The following is a 14,835-nucleotide window of genomic DNA, read 5'->3' on the forward strand; positions in this document are numbered from 1 at the left end:
GTTGGCCAGAGGAAGCCCTGTGTGATTGAGTCGTTGGCCAGAGGAAGCCCTGTGTGATTGAGTTGTTGGCCAGAGGCAGCCCTGTGCGAGCTCCCAAACCTCAGCTCCTGTCAAGACCATCGCTTGCTCTTCACAACCGATGGTGAAGCCTTGAAGACCACGCATATCTCACTGAACATGAAGAAATCATGCTAGTGCCTACCTACTGCCCTCACCCTATTGACTGGTGCTCATGGTATTGGATGGTACTCTGCACGCTACTGGAGGGGAAGGGTGAATGCCAACTCACCTATAAACCTTTCCGTCTAAACTGTAACCTGACTGCATGATACGCTGGTACAGTCGTGCCACAGCAGTCCTAAAGAGATGTCTCCAGCAAATGCCTCCCCCTCACCTCACCCCACGGGGCCTAGAGAGCTATGTGGAAGAAGAGGCAGAGTGTTGAAGGATGCCAAGGAAATAAGGTCTCTTGGACACATCAGGACAGACACACTAACTCACAGAGGCTGAGGCAGCATGTACACGGCCTACGCAGGTTCAAGCCAGATGGGTCTTAACACTGAGAAGGGAAGTAGATACCAACCGGCACATCCCTAACTGTGGTGGTTTGAAAATGCTTGACCCAGGGAGCAGCACTATTAGGAGGTGTGGCCTCGTTGCAGGAAGTGAGTCACTGTGGGGGTGGGCTTTGGAGGTCTCCTATGCTCAGGCCCTGCCCATTGGGCAAGAGAGCTTCCTCCTAGCTGCCTGAAGATGCCAGTTTTCTCCTGGTTCCCTGTGGAACAAGATGTAGAACCCTTAGTTCCTCCAGCCCCATGCCTGCCTGGACGCTGCCATGCTTCCTGCCATGATGATAATGGACTGAACCTCTGAACCTGAACCTGCCCCAATTAAATGTCATCCTTATGAGAGTGGCTTTGGTCATGGTGTCTGTTAACAGCAGTAAAACCCTAACTAAAACACTAACCTAGGAGCTGTCTCCAAGTGTTGATTGATCACAAAGGAAAAATTTGTTTTCTCCAATAGAGTCTTACTGAGTACACAAGCCACAAGTAAGGGCAAGCCCATGCCTAGCCGCAATGGCCACACCATGAATTCAATGGGATTTTTAGAGATTTTTTTTTCTTTTTTTCTTTTCTTTTTTTCTGAGACAGGGTTTCTCTATATAGCTCTGGCTGTCCTGGAACTCACTCTGTAGACCAGGCTGATCTCAAACTCAGAAATCCGCCTGCCTCTGCCTCCCGAGTGCTGGAATTAAAGGCGTGTGCCACCATGCCCAGCTGAACCCTGTTTTCTTTTGCTATGTTTGATTCATTTTCTGCCTGGGTGTGGCTGCGCCGCACCATACCTCTCGGCAGGACAGGGTGGTTTTCGGGAGTTATCTCTGTCCTCCCACCGAGTGGCTCTGGGGATTCACTTCAGGTAGTCAGGCTTCGTGGCAAGTGGCTTTATCTCCTGAGTCATCTCACCAGCCCTACCCCCCTTTTAAGAGAACCAAGGAAAGAGGAAAAAAAATATCCATGATCCTCGGTCTGGCTTCTGTCCGCAAGCATCATGGTCCATGTTCATCTTCACAGGGCAGTACTGAGTTCCCTGTCGTAGATCCTTGGGACTGTACGCATACACCACGGCTGTCCTGAAACAGGGTCTCTTGTAGCTGAGGCCAATAAACCCCACCCTAACAAAGAATGCCAGAAACATCCTACTCCAGCATCCCAAGGGCTGCAGTTACAGATGCGAGACACCCTGACCTCCTGTATGCTACATAGGCTTCCACCTCTGATGTACAGCCCCTCCCCCAAAAACCCAACATTTTCTGGCTGATAGGATAAAGGGCTTGCCTGTAATTCCTTCTTACCAAGGACTGTCTATCTACTTCATGCTCCGAGGGTGGGTGATGGCCTTGCTTCCCCATTCCCCATTGTGACTCCCCCTACCACTGTGACTCTGTCTAAAAACCCAACAAATACAGGAAAGGACATTCACTCATGAGTTGTTAGGGAACTAGAGAGGCCATGAAACCGAAGCTGAATGTTGGTAAACTGGTGGTAATGGGAACCTGCAGTTCCAACAAACGGGAAAGGCAACAGACACTCTGGCAATTCCTCTAAATGTTACGACAGACTTAGCAGAACTTGCCATTCACACTCGTAAATAAAACTGAAAGTAGATACTAAAATACCCAGCAAATGGGAGGCAGGAGCAAGTGCATCTCTGAGGTTGAGGCCAGCCTGGTCTACAGAGCAAGTTCCAGGACCGCCAGGGCTACACAGAGAAACCCTGTCTTGAAAACAACCAACCAACCCCAGGTGTACATGTGTACATTTCAAATGGATATGAGTCACAAAGGTGGGCATCACAGATATAAGAGGCATAATCCTGGCCCTGGAGAGGCTGCTCAGGGACTAAGTACTTACCAGCTTCCCTTACAGAGGTCCTGGGGACCATTTTCAGCACCCACATGGTGACCCACAACTAATTCTAGTCCCAGGGGACCTCTCCTGAATTCTCAGGCACCACACACAGGAGGTCCACGCACATGCATGCAAGCTAAACACCATCACACATAAAATAATAAAATACGAGTTATGTGAATAAGGCCCAGCACAATAGGACTCAACCAGGATCCCTGGGAGACAAAGGTAGACCGATCTCTGAGTTTGAGGCCACTGAGGTCTGCCGAGTGAAACTCAGTCTCAAAAGAAAACAGAAAGTAGCTTAGCAATCGCAAGGCCCTGGGTTCGGTCCTCTGCTCTGGAAAAAATAAAAATAAAAAAAAAAAAAAGAAAAGAAGAAAATAAAAGAAAAGAAAAGAGAAAGTAAAGGGGGAAGAAATAGAGAAAAGAAAGATGGAACCACAATGGTGAACGAAGTGGTATCACTAACTTTCCTGTTGTTGTGAAAAAGTATCATTACCAAGGCACCGTATACAAGAAAGGCTACAGTGTTCCAGAGTTAGAGTCCATCTCACCAGAACAAACTGCAGCAGCAACAGCTGAGAGCAGACATCTGGAAACGCAGGCAGAAAGCAGAGAGTGCACATTGGGGATGCTGAGAGGCTTAGAAACCCCCGTGGTGCTTCCTCCAGGACTGCCCATGCTAATCCTTCCCAAACATTCTACCAATTTAGGAGTAAGCATGCAAATATGGGTCTATGGGACCAGTCTCACTCAAACCCCCAAAGGCTGGCAGCCACATCACAATACAAAACTGCATTCAGTCCAACTTCAAAAGTCCCCCCAAAACCTACCACAGTCTCCAGACTGCTTAAGGGGGCTGGGCCTCAGCAGCTCAGAGCACTGGACACTCTTGCAGAGGATCCAGGTTCCATTTCCAGCATTAGGTCCAGGGGATTGTGATGTACAGCGCTCATTGCCTGCCTGTGATGCACAGACAGGCATGCAGACAAAACACCCATACACAGGAAATAAAGATAGGCATTTTAAAAAAACTTTAGAAGTTCAAAGTTCAACTCTTTTTCTGAGACTCGAGGAAAACTTTTAACCCTAATCCTTTATAAGATTTTTTTTTTTTTCGTTTTTTCGAGACAGGGTTTCTCTGTAGAGCCCTGACTGTGCTGGCACTCACTTTGTAGACCAGGCTGGCCTCGAACTCAGAAATCCTCCTGCCTCTGCCTCCCGAGTGCTGGGATTAAAGGCGTGCGCCACCACTGCCCAGCTACTTTATAGGATTTTTAAAAAGTCAAATTACATTCATCCAAGACATGATGGCACAGGGTACATACTACCATTCCAAAAGGGACAGAAGGGACAAAAGGGAGCATGGTGGGGAAATGTGGAGCCAAACCAAGACCTAAAGCCCAGCAAGGAAGACTCCACATTCTGTAGCCTCATGTGTGGTGTCTGAGGCTTAGATGGCCCCAGCCTTCCCGCTGTGATACCTCCAACAAGCGCTTCTTTCCGGGGCTGGTGTGCCCTGTGTACCCTGTGTATGGCTCTCCTTGGCAACACAAAATTCAGGCTTCACTTTCACAGCTTCACGAAAGGCCTCTCACAGCCTCTTGCTGTTTCAGGTTCTTGCTGTCTCCTGCTGCCACTTTTTAAGTGCTGGGTCTGCAGAGGTCAGAGGATACTTTCTTATTAAAAAACCCAACCAAGCTGGGCAGAGGTGGAGCAGGCCTTTAATCCCAGCACTTGGGAGGCAGAGGCAGGTGGATTTCTGAGTTCGAGGCCAGCCTGGTCTACAGAGTGAGTTCCAGGACAGCCAGGGCTACACAGANAAACCCTNTCTNAAAAAAAAAAAAAAAAAAAACCACAAACCCCAACCATTGGATTTTAACCAATGAAGATTCAGGAGGCAGATGCTGAGGTGAAAGCCTGCTCGCTAGTTCTGAGAGGCAGAGAAAGCACCCACTGCCCTTCATGTGCCTCGAAACCCCAGAAGGCAAAAGCTGCTTGTCATTTTCCCGTCGCCTTAAATACCTGGCAACCCAAAGCCCGCCCTTCTCTTTCCTGGGTTTTCTTGTGTTCATTCCCGGTTGGTCTGTCGGTCGGTCGGTCGGATGGTTGATGGTTGCTTGCTCTGCCTCTTGACCTAGGCTTGAGTTTATATCTAGCTCTTGGGTTAAAAGTGTGTGCTAGGCTAGGGCTGAGCCACACCACAACAGGGTTCCAGTTCACAGTCTTGGGGTTCATAGTGTGATCAAATATCCTGCAACTTTAGTTCCCTGGAACTGGAGTTACAGGCCATCGTGGGTGCTGGGAATTGAACTCAGGTCCTTTGGAAGAGCAGTCAGTGTTCTTAGCCACTAAGCCATCTCTCCATCCCCATGTTGACAGCATTAATTATCATATGCATTATGGTGTGGGGAAAGGGCAAAAATAATCAGGAAAGTACGCCAGGCATCTGGGAATCTCTTAGTATGTTTTGTTTTGTTTTTCCTAATGGGGATTTGTTGCACAGCCCAAGCTATCAGAACTATCGTTTTGCCTCAGCTTCTTCAATGCTGTGTATTACAGATTGGGACATTTGATCAATCCAGCCAAACTGACAGCTGAGATTAATCATCACCCCTGCCTTCTGCTTTGTTAGCCTCTGTCTAGCTGCCAAAGCCTGCTGAGACAGTTTCTTTTTTTTTTTTTTTTTTTTTTTTTTTTTTTTTTTTTTTAAGACAGGGTTTTTCTGTGTAGCCCTGGGGAACTCACTCTGTAGACCAGGCTGGCCTCGAACTCAGAAATCCACCTGCCTCTGCCTCCCGAGTGATGGGATCAAAGGCGTGCGCCACCACGCCAGGCTGACAGTATCTTTTTTATTTTAAAGATTTATTTACTTATTTTTTTAAGATGTATTTATGTATTATATGTAAGTACACTGTAGCTGTCTTCAGACACCCCAGAAGAGGGCATCATATCTCATTTCAGATGGTTATGAGCCACCATGTGGCTGCTGGGATTTGAACTCAGGACCTTTGGAAGAGCAGTCAGTGTTCTTAATCGCTGAGCCATCTCTCTAGCCCCAGATAGTATGTATTTTCAACTAATACCCATGTCTGCTTCCTCCTCAGGGACTCAGGCCTGGGACAGCAATAGCCTCTGACCCTGCAGTGTCACTACCAGTATTAGTTTCCCTCTACTCAGTCCACGTCATCTCCCACAGTTTTATGGAGTTGGGAAAGGCATGAATTCAGGAGTCTGCATGAAAGACAGGAGACAACCCTGAATGCAGCTTAGATATCATACACCATGCTTTCTGAAGACAGGGTCTTGCTAATCAGGCTCCGCTTCCCCAAGTATAGCAGTATGATTGGCCCACAGTCACAACCAGTGGATCCTGAGTGGGGAAGCAGGGAGGGGACAGCTGGGGGTTGGAGACCTCAGGCTGTCAGTGAGCAAAGGAATGTGACCTCCCCCAGTGGGGCAAAGGTTGGGGCACCAGGCTATCTATGCAGGAACACGCAGGCTTGGGCACTGGAACAGGGGGGCAGAGATCCTCTTCCTGCCAGATTTCAGGTTTAGACATTCCTTGACTCGACTCTTGCTCCAGGCTTGCTTCTCCATTCCTACAGCTCCTTGGCACCACAGGGTCTCTCATTGGCTTCAAGTTTGTGAAGTAGGCTAGGCTGTCTGTCCAGCAAGTCCTAGGGATCCACCTGGCTCCTCTTCCCTGCAGAGCTGCATTTACAAGCACAGACACCCACACCTCCCCCACACACATACTACCTTTTATCATACCTTTGAATAACAACCTCAGGCCCTAGTGATTTTACACACACACACACACACACACACACACACACACACACACAGACACAGTGTAAGATTTTTTTTTTTCCAAGACAGGGTTTCTCTCTGTAGCCCTGGTTATCCTAGAACTTGCTCTGTAGACCAGGCTAGCCTGGAACTTAGAAATATACATGCCTCTGCCTCCCAAGTGTTAGGATTAAAGTTGTATGCCACCACCACGGTGAGACTTTTTTTTAAAAGTAAACTTCAGGTCTGGAATGTCAGGTACACCCCCCTCTTTTTTGTTGTTTATTTATTGCGGGGCTGGAGAACTGGCTCGGTGTTAAGAGCCCTGACTTCTTTTGTGGGAGTATCTAGGCCTTGTTCCTAGCACTCCCAATGGCTCACAGGCCTCTGTAACTCCAGTTCAAGGGGGTTTGATGCCCTCTTCTGGCCTGTATGAGTACTAGACACATTCTTTTTTTTTTTTGAGACAGGGTTTCTCTGTGAAGCCCTTGCTGTCCTGGAAGTCACTTTGTAGAACAGCCGGCTGGCCTCGAACTCAGAAATCCGCCTGCCTCTGCCTCCCGAGTGCTGGGATTAAAGGTGTGCGCCACCACGCCCGGCTCTAGACACATTCTTAGTGCACAGACACACAGACATCCAAATCCCTCAACCACAGGAAGTAAATCCAAAACTTTGTAAAAGATTTACTTTTATTTTATGTCTGTGCATATATGCATGAGACTCCATTAAAATGATGCCAAGGACAAGATGAAGCCTGTGTGTTCTTGAGACAGGGTCTCAATGTAGTCTGGACTGGTCTCCAACTCATTATGCAGCAGCCAAGAACGTCCTTGAACCCCCAATCACCTGGCCTCCATCTCCCCAGTGCTGGGATGATGTCTGGGTGCCACCATGCTGAATTTACTCACACTGGGATGGGCCCAGGGCTTCATGAATGCTGAGCAAGTACTCTACCCACTGAGATGCCTCTGGATGCCCCCTCCCATTCCCCTGACTTTCCTGGAACCCACAGAGATCTGTCTCTGCCTCCCCAGAACTGGGATTCTGTGAGTGTGCCACCATGATCTCCTATGAAGGGCGTTCCCCCTGTCAGACATACAAAGTTCTCTGTAACCTCACAGCCTGTGACTGTACCACCTACCCTGGCTGCTATAGTCTACAGAGATTTAATCCTCACCTTCAGGTCCCGGCTTAGATAGCACTTCTGGAGATCTTTCTAGCTTCTCTGGGGATCTCTGCCTTGCTATTTTGAACTCCTGAAACTCCTGCCTTCAATTCCCAAGGGCCGGGATGAGAGGTGTGTTGGTGAGTTTTGTGTCAACTTGACAGAAACTAGAGTCACGTTGGAAGAGGGATCCTCAATGGAAAAATGTCCATACCGGACTCACCTGTGAGAAAGCCTAGGGTACATTTTCTTGATTGATGACTGATGAGGGAAGGCCAGCCCACTGTGGTTGGGGCCATCCCTGGGCTGGTGGTCCTGGGTTCTATAAGAAAGCAGGCTGAGCAAGCCAGTCAGGAGCATCCCTCCATGGCCTCTGCATCGGTTTCTGCCTCTTGTCCTGCTTGAGTTCCTGTACTGACTTTCTTTGATGATGAAGTGTTGTGGGAGTATAATAAGATTAACTTTTCCCACCACAAGGTGCTTTATCACAGCAATGGAAACCTAAAACAGTGTGCATAAACCTGCCAACATATTATCTTTCCATGTGTTGTAATGGCCTCTCCTATTTATTCCTGGGTACATTTTTGTTCTATTGCCTTGATTAATTAGTCTTGTTAGGGATTTAAATGTTTTTGTTCCATTTATTTTACATGTATGTATATATGGGCCTATGTTGTATGACACGTGTGCCCTGATACCCACATGGAGGTCAGAGAACAAGCCGTGGGACTCATCCTCTCTCTCACTTTAGGCTCCATGGATGGGACTTGGGTCACCTGGTTCAGTGGCAACCAAGCCATCCCTTTGAAGATTCATGTTTATATGTATGGGTGTTTTGTCTACATGCACATCTATGGACAACATGCATGCTTGGTACATTCAAGAGACCAGAAGAGGGTATCACACCAAACCTCCTGGAGCTGAAGTTACAGATGGCTAGGAGCCACTATGTGGGTGCCCGGAACCTGGGTCCTCTGGGATTAAAGACAGTGCTCTTAACCACTGAGCCATTGCTCCAGCTTTTAATTTCTTTTTATAGTTAACCTTCTTGGTTTTGGTTTTTCAAGACAGAGTTTCTCTGTGTAGACCTAGCTGTCCTGGAACTCACTCTGTAGACCAGGTTGGCCTCGAACTCAGAAATCCACCTGCCTCTGCCTCCCGAGTGTGCCACCACGCCCGGCTATAGTTAACCTTTATTAATCTTTTCTTTGGGGGGAGAGGGGGTTGGAGACAGAGTCTCTCTGCACATCCCTGGCTGTCCTGGAACTTGCTTTAACTCAGAGATCCACCTGCCTCTGCCTCCCTAGTGCTGAGAATAAAGGTGTGCACCATCCCTGTTTGGCTTGTTAATCTTTTCTAAGCACCAGTTTATGGTTCTTTTGTCTTTATTTGTCTTTGGGTGTGTGTTTTTTAAACATTTATTTATTATTATATGTAATTAAAGATGTATTTATTATTATATGTAAGTATACTGTAGCTGTCTTCAGATGCCAGAAGAGAGATCTCATTATGGATGGTTGTGAGCCATCATGTGGTTGCTGGGATTTGAACTCATTATCTTCAGAAGAGCAGTAAGTGCTCTTAACCACTGAGCCATCTCTCCAGCCCTGTCTTTTGTGTTTTCCTGGATTTCTTTTTAAATAGGAGCATCAAGGGTTCGAGGGTGTACACACACTCACACACACACATACACATACATACACATACACACACACACATATACACACACATACACACGAGTTCAAGGTCACTCTTTACTCTATAATGAATTCCCAGTCAGCCAGGACTGTGTGAGACCCTGTCTCAGTGCTAAAGGCACTCTGATGGCTTTTTGTTGACTGTCTGCCTTTTGTTTTTCTGCCTTTTTCTTCTTTTTTTTTTTTTCAAAACAGGGTCTCACTATGTGGCTCTGGCTGTCCTTGAACTCACAGTATAGACCAGGCATCAAACAGGGATCTGCCTGCCTGATCTGGAACGCTGGGATTAAAGGCATGGCAACTGTTTGTTTGGTTGTTTCCTTTTGTTTTGTCTTGTTTTTGAGACAGAGTCTCAGCTGGACAACCAGAGATACACAGAGAAATTCTGTATCAGAGAAAAAATTTAAAAGGGTGTGTGTGTGTGTGTGTGTGTGTGTGTGTGTGTGTGACTATGTAGCTCAGGCTGACCTTGCACGGAGTCTAAGATGTGTTCCTTATACGTTTGTTTTGGTTGTGAGCCTAGCCTTTAATGTCTGAGCCATCGTTGTAGCTCTAGCAGAGATGTACGTCTTTTCGAGGTTTATTTGTTTATGGCTGGTTTGCCTGCGTGTACAACTTGTGTGTAGAACCCAAGAACTCAGAAGAGGGCATGGGTCCCTGGAACCAGGGTTACTGCTGGTTAAAAGCTGCCATGTGAGTGCTGGGATCAAACCTAGCTTCTTTGGAGGAACAGCCAGCGTCCCTAAGCACTGTGCCACCTCTCTAGCCACTTTCCCTCCGTAAGTGTGCCAGTTACTTTCTGTTGCTCTGATAAAGACAGCTTATAGAAGGAAGGGCTTATTCCAGAGGAAGACTCCGTGACGATGGAGTGGAGGCAGCTCCTGCGCTGGCTAGAACAGCAGCAGAGAGCAAGCTATCTTGAACCACAGACAGGAAATAAACTGGGAAGAACCACGGTCTGAACTCTCAGAGCTTGTGACCAGTAGTGTACTTCCTCCAGCAAGGCCATGCCTCTGGAACCTCACAAACAATGACACCAACTGTCCTGTTCTAATGCCACAGCCTCGGGAGACATTCTCATTTAAAACACAGTAGACCCTCAGGCGCATTTTATGATTGAATGGGGAACTAAATAAAATGTACCATTAACTAAAGTTAATGATAAAGAATTGTATCAGAATTTGCCCAGCCAAGCTTCTTGTCTCCTTCACCTGGTGTGCCTTCAACTCCCTGAGGAAACCTTGCAGCCTTTATCCAAAGCTGCAAACCTCTAGGCATGTAGCTACTGAAAGCTAGACTAGCACTCTCCCACAGAGCCGCCCCCCAGCTCCTAGCTGGGGAATTCTAGGCCAGCATTCTTTGGCTAGGAGCCAGGCCCTTTGGCTACACTGTTGCATTTGCTCTCAGGATTCCCTGATTGAATGAATGTCCACTACTCTCATCCCCGCAATAGAGCAGCTGAGATACCACCGTACTCAGACCTTGCCTGAGGACACTCTGGTTGAGTCTTGATCCCCAGATGCCACCAGGTCATTTGGTTTTGCCTTTGTTGGTGTGCTTGGGTAGAGGCTTCCCTCTTAGCACACTGGCACTACCAAGATTCTTGGGGTTGAAAGGAGGAAGCAAACGTTTCCCCGGCTGCAGTGTACAAAACTGTAGCCAATAGGGCCACTGGGCACTTGTGGGGTGGCTGGCTGTGTGTTTGGGGAATGGGTGGGGACAGGAGTCTCTTTTGGTGCCCAAGCTTGTGTGCAACTTCCTGCCACCCAGGAAACTGTACAAACCAACACTCGCTTCTCCTTTCTCCACTGTGGTCTCGGGCTGGCAGGGAGCCCCAGATCCCCGTGGCCTTGGCCAGCTTTCCCAGCCCTACATGGGAGGAGAGATGCCCTGGACCATTCTGCTATTTGCATCTGGTGAGTCTGAAACTTGCCCTTGGGGGATGGACCCAGCTGCCCTGTAGGGCAGAAAGCACAGTGGGGCTGCCCCTACAGTGATTAGATGACACTGATCCCCCCCATCCCACCCCCGGGGTCAACCTGGAGCCTGGGAAACTGCCTGACTACAGCCTTCTCATCCCAGCTTTCTTGTGCTCTGCGGAGACAAGTTCTGTAGAAACACCTTCCCACCAGCAGTGCCACCACCCCCTTGGGCTCCATCCAGGCCTGCCCAGGACTTGGGCAGTTGTGGAATTAGGAAAGGTTAGCTCCCAAGCTCTGTGGAGTGTCATCTGCAGGTCCCCTGCTCAGGGGCTGGGACAAAACTCAAGGGTAGAGTGCCTGCCTGGGTTGGATATGGCTCTCTCTCTCTCTCTCTCTCTCTCTCTCTCTCTCTCTCTCTCTCTCTNTNTNTGTGTGTGTGTGTGTGTGTGTGTGTGTGTGTGTGTGTGTGTGTGTGTGTGTGTGTGATTTGTTTGTTTCTTTAAAGAGGGCTGGTGGCACTTGCTGTCAACCTGAGTTTTCCCTAGCATTCACATGGTGGGAAGAGAAAACCAATTCTTGTAAGTTGTCCTCTGATTTTCACACACATACCTCGGCACAAATATCCACACACCTACATAACATGAATTAATAAATTAATTTTTTTTCGAGACAGGGTTTCTCTGTATAGCCCTGGCTGTCCTGGAACTCACTCTGTAGACCAAGTTGGCCTCAAACTCAGAAATCTGCCTGCCTCTGCCTCCTAAGTGCTGGGATCAAAGGCATATGCCACCACTGCCGGGCTATAAATTTAATTTATAAAAGACAGAACAGGGGGCTAGAGAGCTGCCACAGCCCTTAAGAGCACTGGCTGCTTTTCCAAAAACCTGGGTCCAATTCCCAGTCACCCACAAGGCAGATCACAATGTTCTGTAACTTGGGTCCAAAGGGATTTAACACCTTTTTTGGCCTCCACAGAGACCACATAATACCTAGATATACATGCAGGCAAGTCACTCGTACATATAAAATACATTTTTAAAAAGACAAAATGGGTTGCTTCTGACTTTCTGGTCAGAAAATTGTAACAGCTAAGCAATGGACTGGTCCCACCAGAGGCTGCTTCCTACAAGAAGACCAGCTCCACCCCCACACCCAGCCTCCAGACAACACCAAGGAGTAAGACAAATCCCTCCGCCCTCCTTTCTCTCTCGTACTCACCTCTCATTAAACAACATGAACTCACCCCTTGGGTTTTCTTTTTCTTTTCTGGTCTTGTGGATGAACGTGGGACCTCACACACGTTTGGCAGGTGCTCTGCCACTGAGCCACACCCCCAGCCCCTCACTGGGGGATTCTAGGCAGGGGCTCTGCCACTGAGCCACGACCCCAGCCCCTCACTGGGGGATTCTAGGCAGGGGCTCTGCCACTGAGCCACGACCCCAGCCCCTCCCTGGGGGATTCTAGGCAGGGGCTCACACGGTTATCTGTGTGCTCTGTCTACCACCTTCCCACAGCATTTCCTCAGGCTAGAAGGACCTTCCTCAATCTTCATAGCAGTCCTACACTATCAGGGGGTCAGCTTATATGTCACTTCTTCTGGGAAGTCCTCTGAGGTCACCTCAGTTCACAAGTAGTCTTCTCCATTTCCTCGCATGCAGCCTGGACTTCTCATTTTCTCCCCCACCCCCATTTTCTTTCCTGTGTATGGGTGATTTGTCTGCATGTGTGTTTGCGTACTGTGTGCATGCCTGGTGTCTCTGGAGGCCAGAAGAGGGCATTAAATCCCTTTGAACCTAAGTTACACAGAGAGGAAGAGGCCTCCTGGATCTAGCTGTAAGCTGCCATGTGGGTGCTGGGAATCACACCCAGGCTCTCTGCAAGAGCAGCCCATGCTCCTAACCACTGATCCACCTCTCCAGCCCTGGCTTGTTTCATTTCTATAAAATAATAATATTGCCTTGTTCCTGGCACCACAGCAGAGTCTGATGCTAGTCCTGCTGACTGAGCATCTCTGTGTGACTGTATAATAATTACCGCCACTGTCAATGGGGTGACTTAAACACTGACAAGCACCTGTACCAGGTACCCAGTCTCCTGACAGTGGTGAGTAGTCAGGGGGTCACCAGTGTCCTGATACAAACATTAAGGGTGCCTGGAGGTGCAGCTCCTCAGATGTCAGGATGGTTTGGACCCCAGCATACACATGTGTGCACGTGCAGGTACACACATGTAGGCACACAGACACTATAGTGTAGGTGATCTGGTCTGGAGAACACACAGCCATCTCAACTTGTCATTCTTCATTACAGGCTCCTTGGCCATCCCTGCACCGTCCATCACCTTGGTGCCCCCCTACCCAAGCAGCCGCGAGGACCCCATCTACATCTCGTGCACAGCCCCAGGGGGCATCCTAGGGGCCAATTTTACCCTGTTCCGAGGGGGAGAGGTGGTCCAGCTCCTACAGGCCCCCTCAGATCGGCCTGGTGTAACATTCAATGTGACTGGTGGTGGCAGTGGTGGTGGCGGTGAGGCTGCTGGGGGGAACTTCTGCTGTCAGTATGGTGTGATGGGTGAGCACAGCCAGCCCCAGCTGTCGGACTTCAGCCAGCAGGTGCAGGTCTCCTTCCCAGGTAAGACTCTGTATAATTCTGGTCCTGCTGCCCTAGACCTCCCTGGGACACTTCAGAGCAAGCTCAAGTCTGCAGATAAGTATATTGATCTGAAGGAAGAGAAGCAGCCACCTGATAGACACCCAGGACACACAGCACGAAGACAGGCATGCAAAGGCCTGGGGCTGAACTCACTCGCCTTTGTGTGTTTGTGGGTGATCCCAGGAGGGCAGAAGTTCAGTGATGGAGGAAGAGCCAGAAGTATGACAGAGAGGTGATGCAGGGGCTTGTGGGCCATAGCTGACATCAGTTCTTCATCTGACCAAGCAAAGGCCTTGGGAGGCCTCTTACCTATATTCTTTCCTGGATAAAGGAATGGGTTTGCCTTATAGGTGTGGAGCCCCAGGGATGGGCCTAGGATGAGCTGAGTGGAAAGCCTGGTTAGTATTTGGGTAGTAAATGAAAGGCATCCAAGCCCCTCGGGCAGGCAAAACCAGAGGGTGCCACGACTGTGCTGGAGGCAGCTTGCTACCAAGCCTGCCAGCTTGGCTTCAGTCCACCCCTTAGATTCTGTAAAGAAAGAGTCAACTCCCAAAAGTTGTCCTCTGACCTTTGCTGTGCCACAAATACACTGCCTCCCCATGTCCAACATAAAGAAATATGTAATTCCAAAATTGTTTTAAGGAGCAAGGTCAGGCAGGTGGCAAAAACGTGTATCCCTGAAGTCTGGAGAGCTGCCATGAGTTGGAGGCCAGTCTGGTCTACATAGAAGACTCAATAAACAAACAAACAGAAGACCCAGGTGTTGTGGTGGGCCTCTGTAGTCCCAGCTGGTGCATCCAGAAGGATCAGAGATCCAAGGTCATCCTTGAGAGTGAGGACCAGGCCTCCTGGATCCTGTCACCCCGCAGAAGGGCCCACAGGCTGGGAAGACAGAGCGGCCTGCCCGGCATGAGCTCCCTTTCTCACCAGGGCCTTGTGGTCTTGCAGTCAAAGGAAGACGGTGACCCTCGTGCCAAAGATCTGCTCCCCAGATCAAGACATCCTGCCCACCAGATCTCCAGATCCCACTCCCCACTAGTTCAGTCCTGGGAAAGGAATCTAAGTCTGCAGCAGCGGACAACAACTTGGAAATGCCCGTTCTCTCTCTCTCTCTCTCTCTCTCTCTCTCTCTCTCTTTCTCTCTCTCTCTCTCTCTCTCTTTCTTTCTTTCTTTCTTTCTTTCTTTCTTTC

At 48.9% G+C, this 14,835-nt stretch overlaps 1 protein-coding gene across 2 annotated transcripts in view; it reads left to right on the forward strand.

Moving 5' to 3' along the window:
• The first annotated feature begins 10,809 nt into the window (after positions 1–10,809).
• Positions 10,810–14,835, forward strand: part of C9H19orf38 (chromosome 9 C19orf38 homolog) — an 18,313-nt gene continuing 14,287 nt past the window's right edge. The window contains exons 1-2 of one of the 2 annotated variants that reach the window (XM_021172591.2): positions 10,810–10,987; positions 13,303–13,623. In XM_021172591.2, the coding sequence (XP_021028250.1) occupies positions 10,945–10,987; positions 13,303–13,623 (364 nt within the window). In that variant the 5' untranslated portion in view covers positions 10,810–10,944. The remainder of the gene's footprint in view (positions 10,988–13,302; positions 13,624–14,835) is intronic. The other variant, XM_021172592.2, reaches the window with a different exon arrangement.

Source organism: Mus caroli, chromosome 9, assembly GCF_900094665.2.
Source record: "Mus caroli chromosome 9, CAROLI_EIJ_v1.1, whole genome shotgun sequence".
In the NCBI taxonomy this organism is placed as follows: domain Eukaryota; kingdom Metazoa; phylum Chordata; class Mammalia; order Rodentia; family Muridae; genus Mus; species Mus caroli.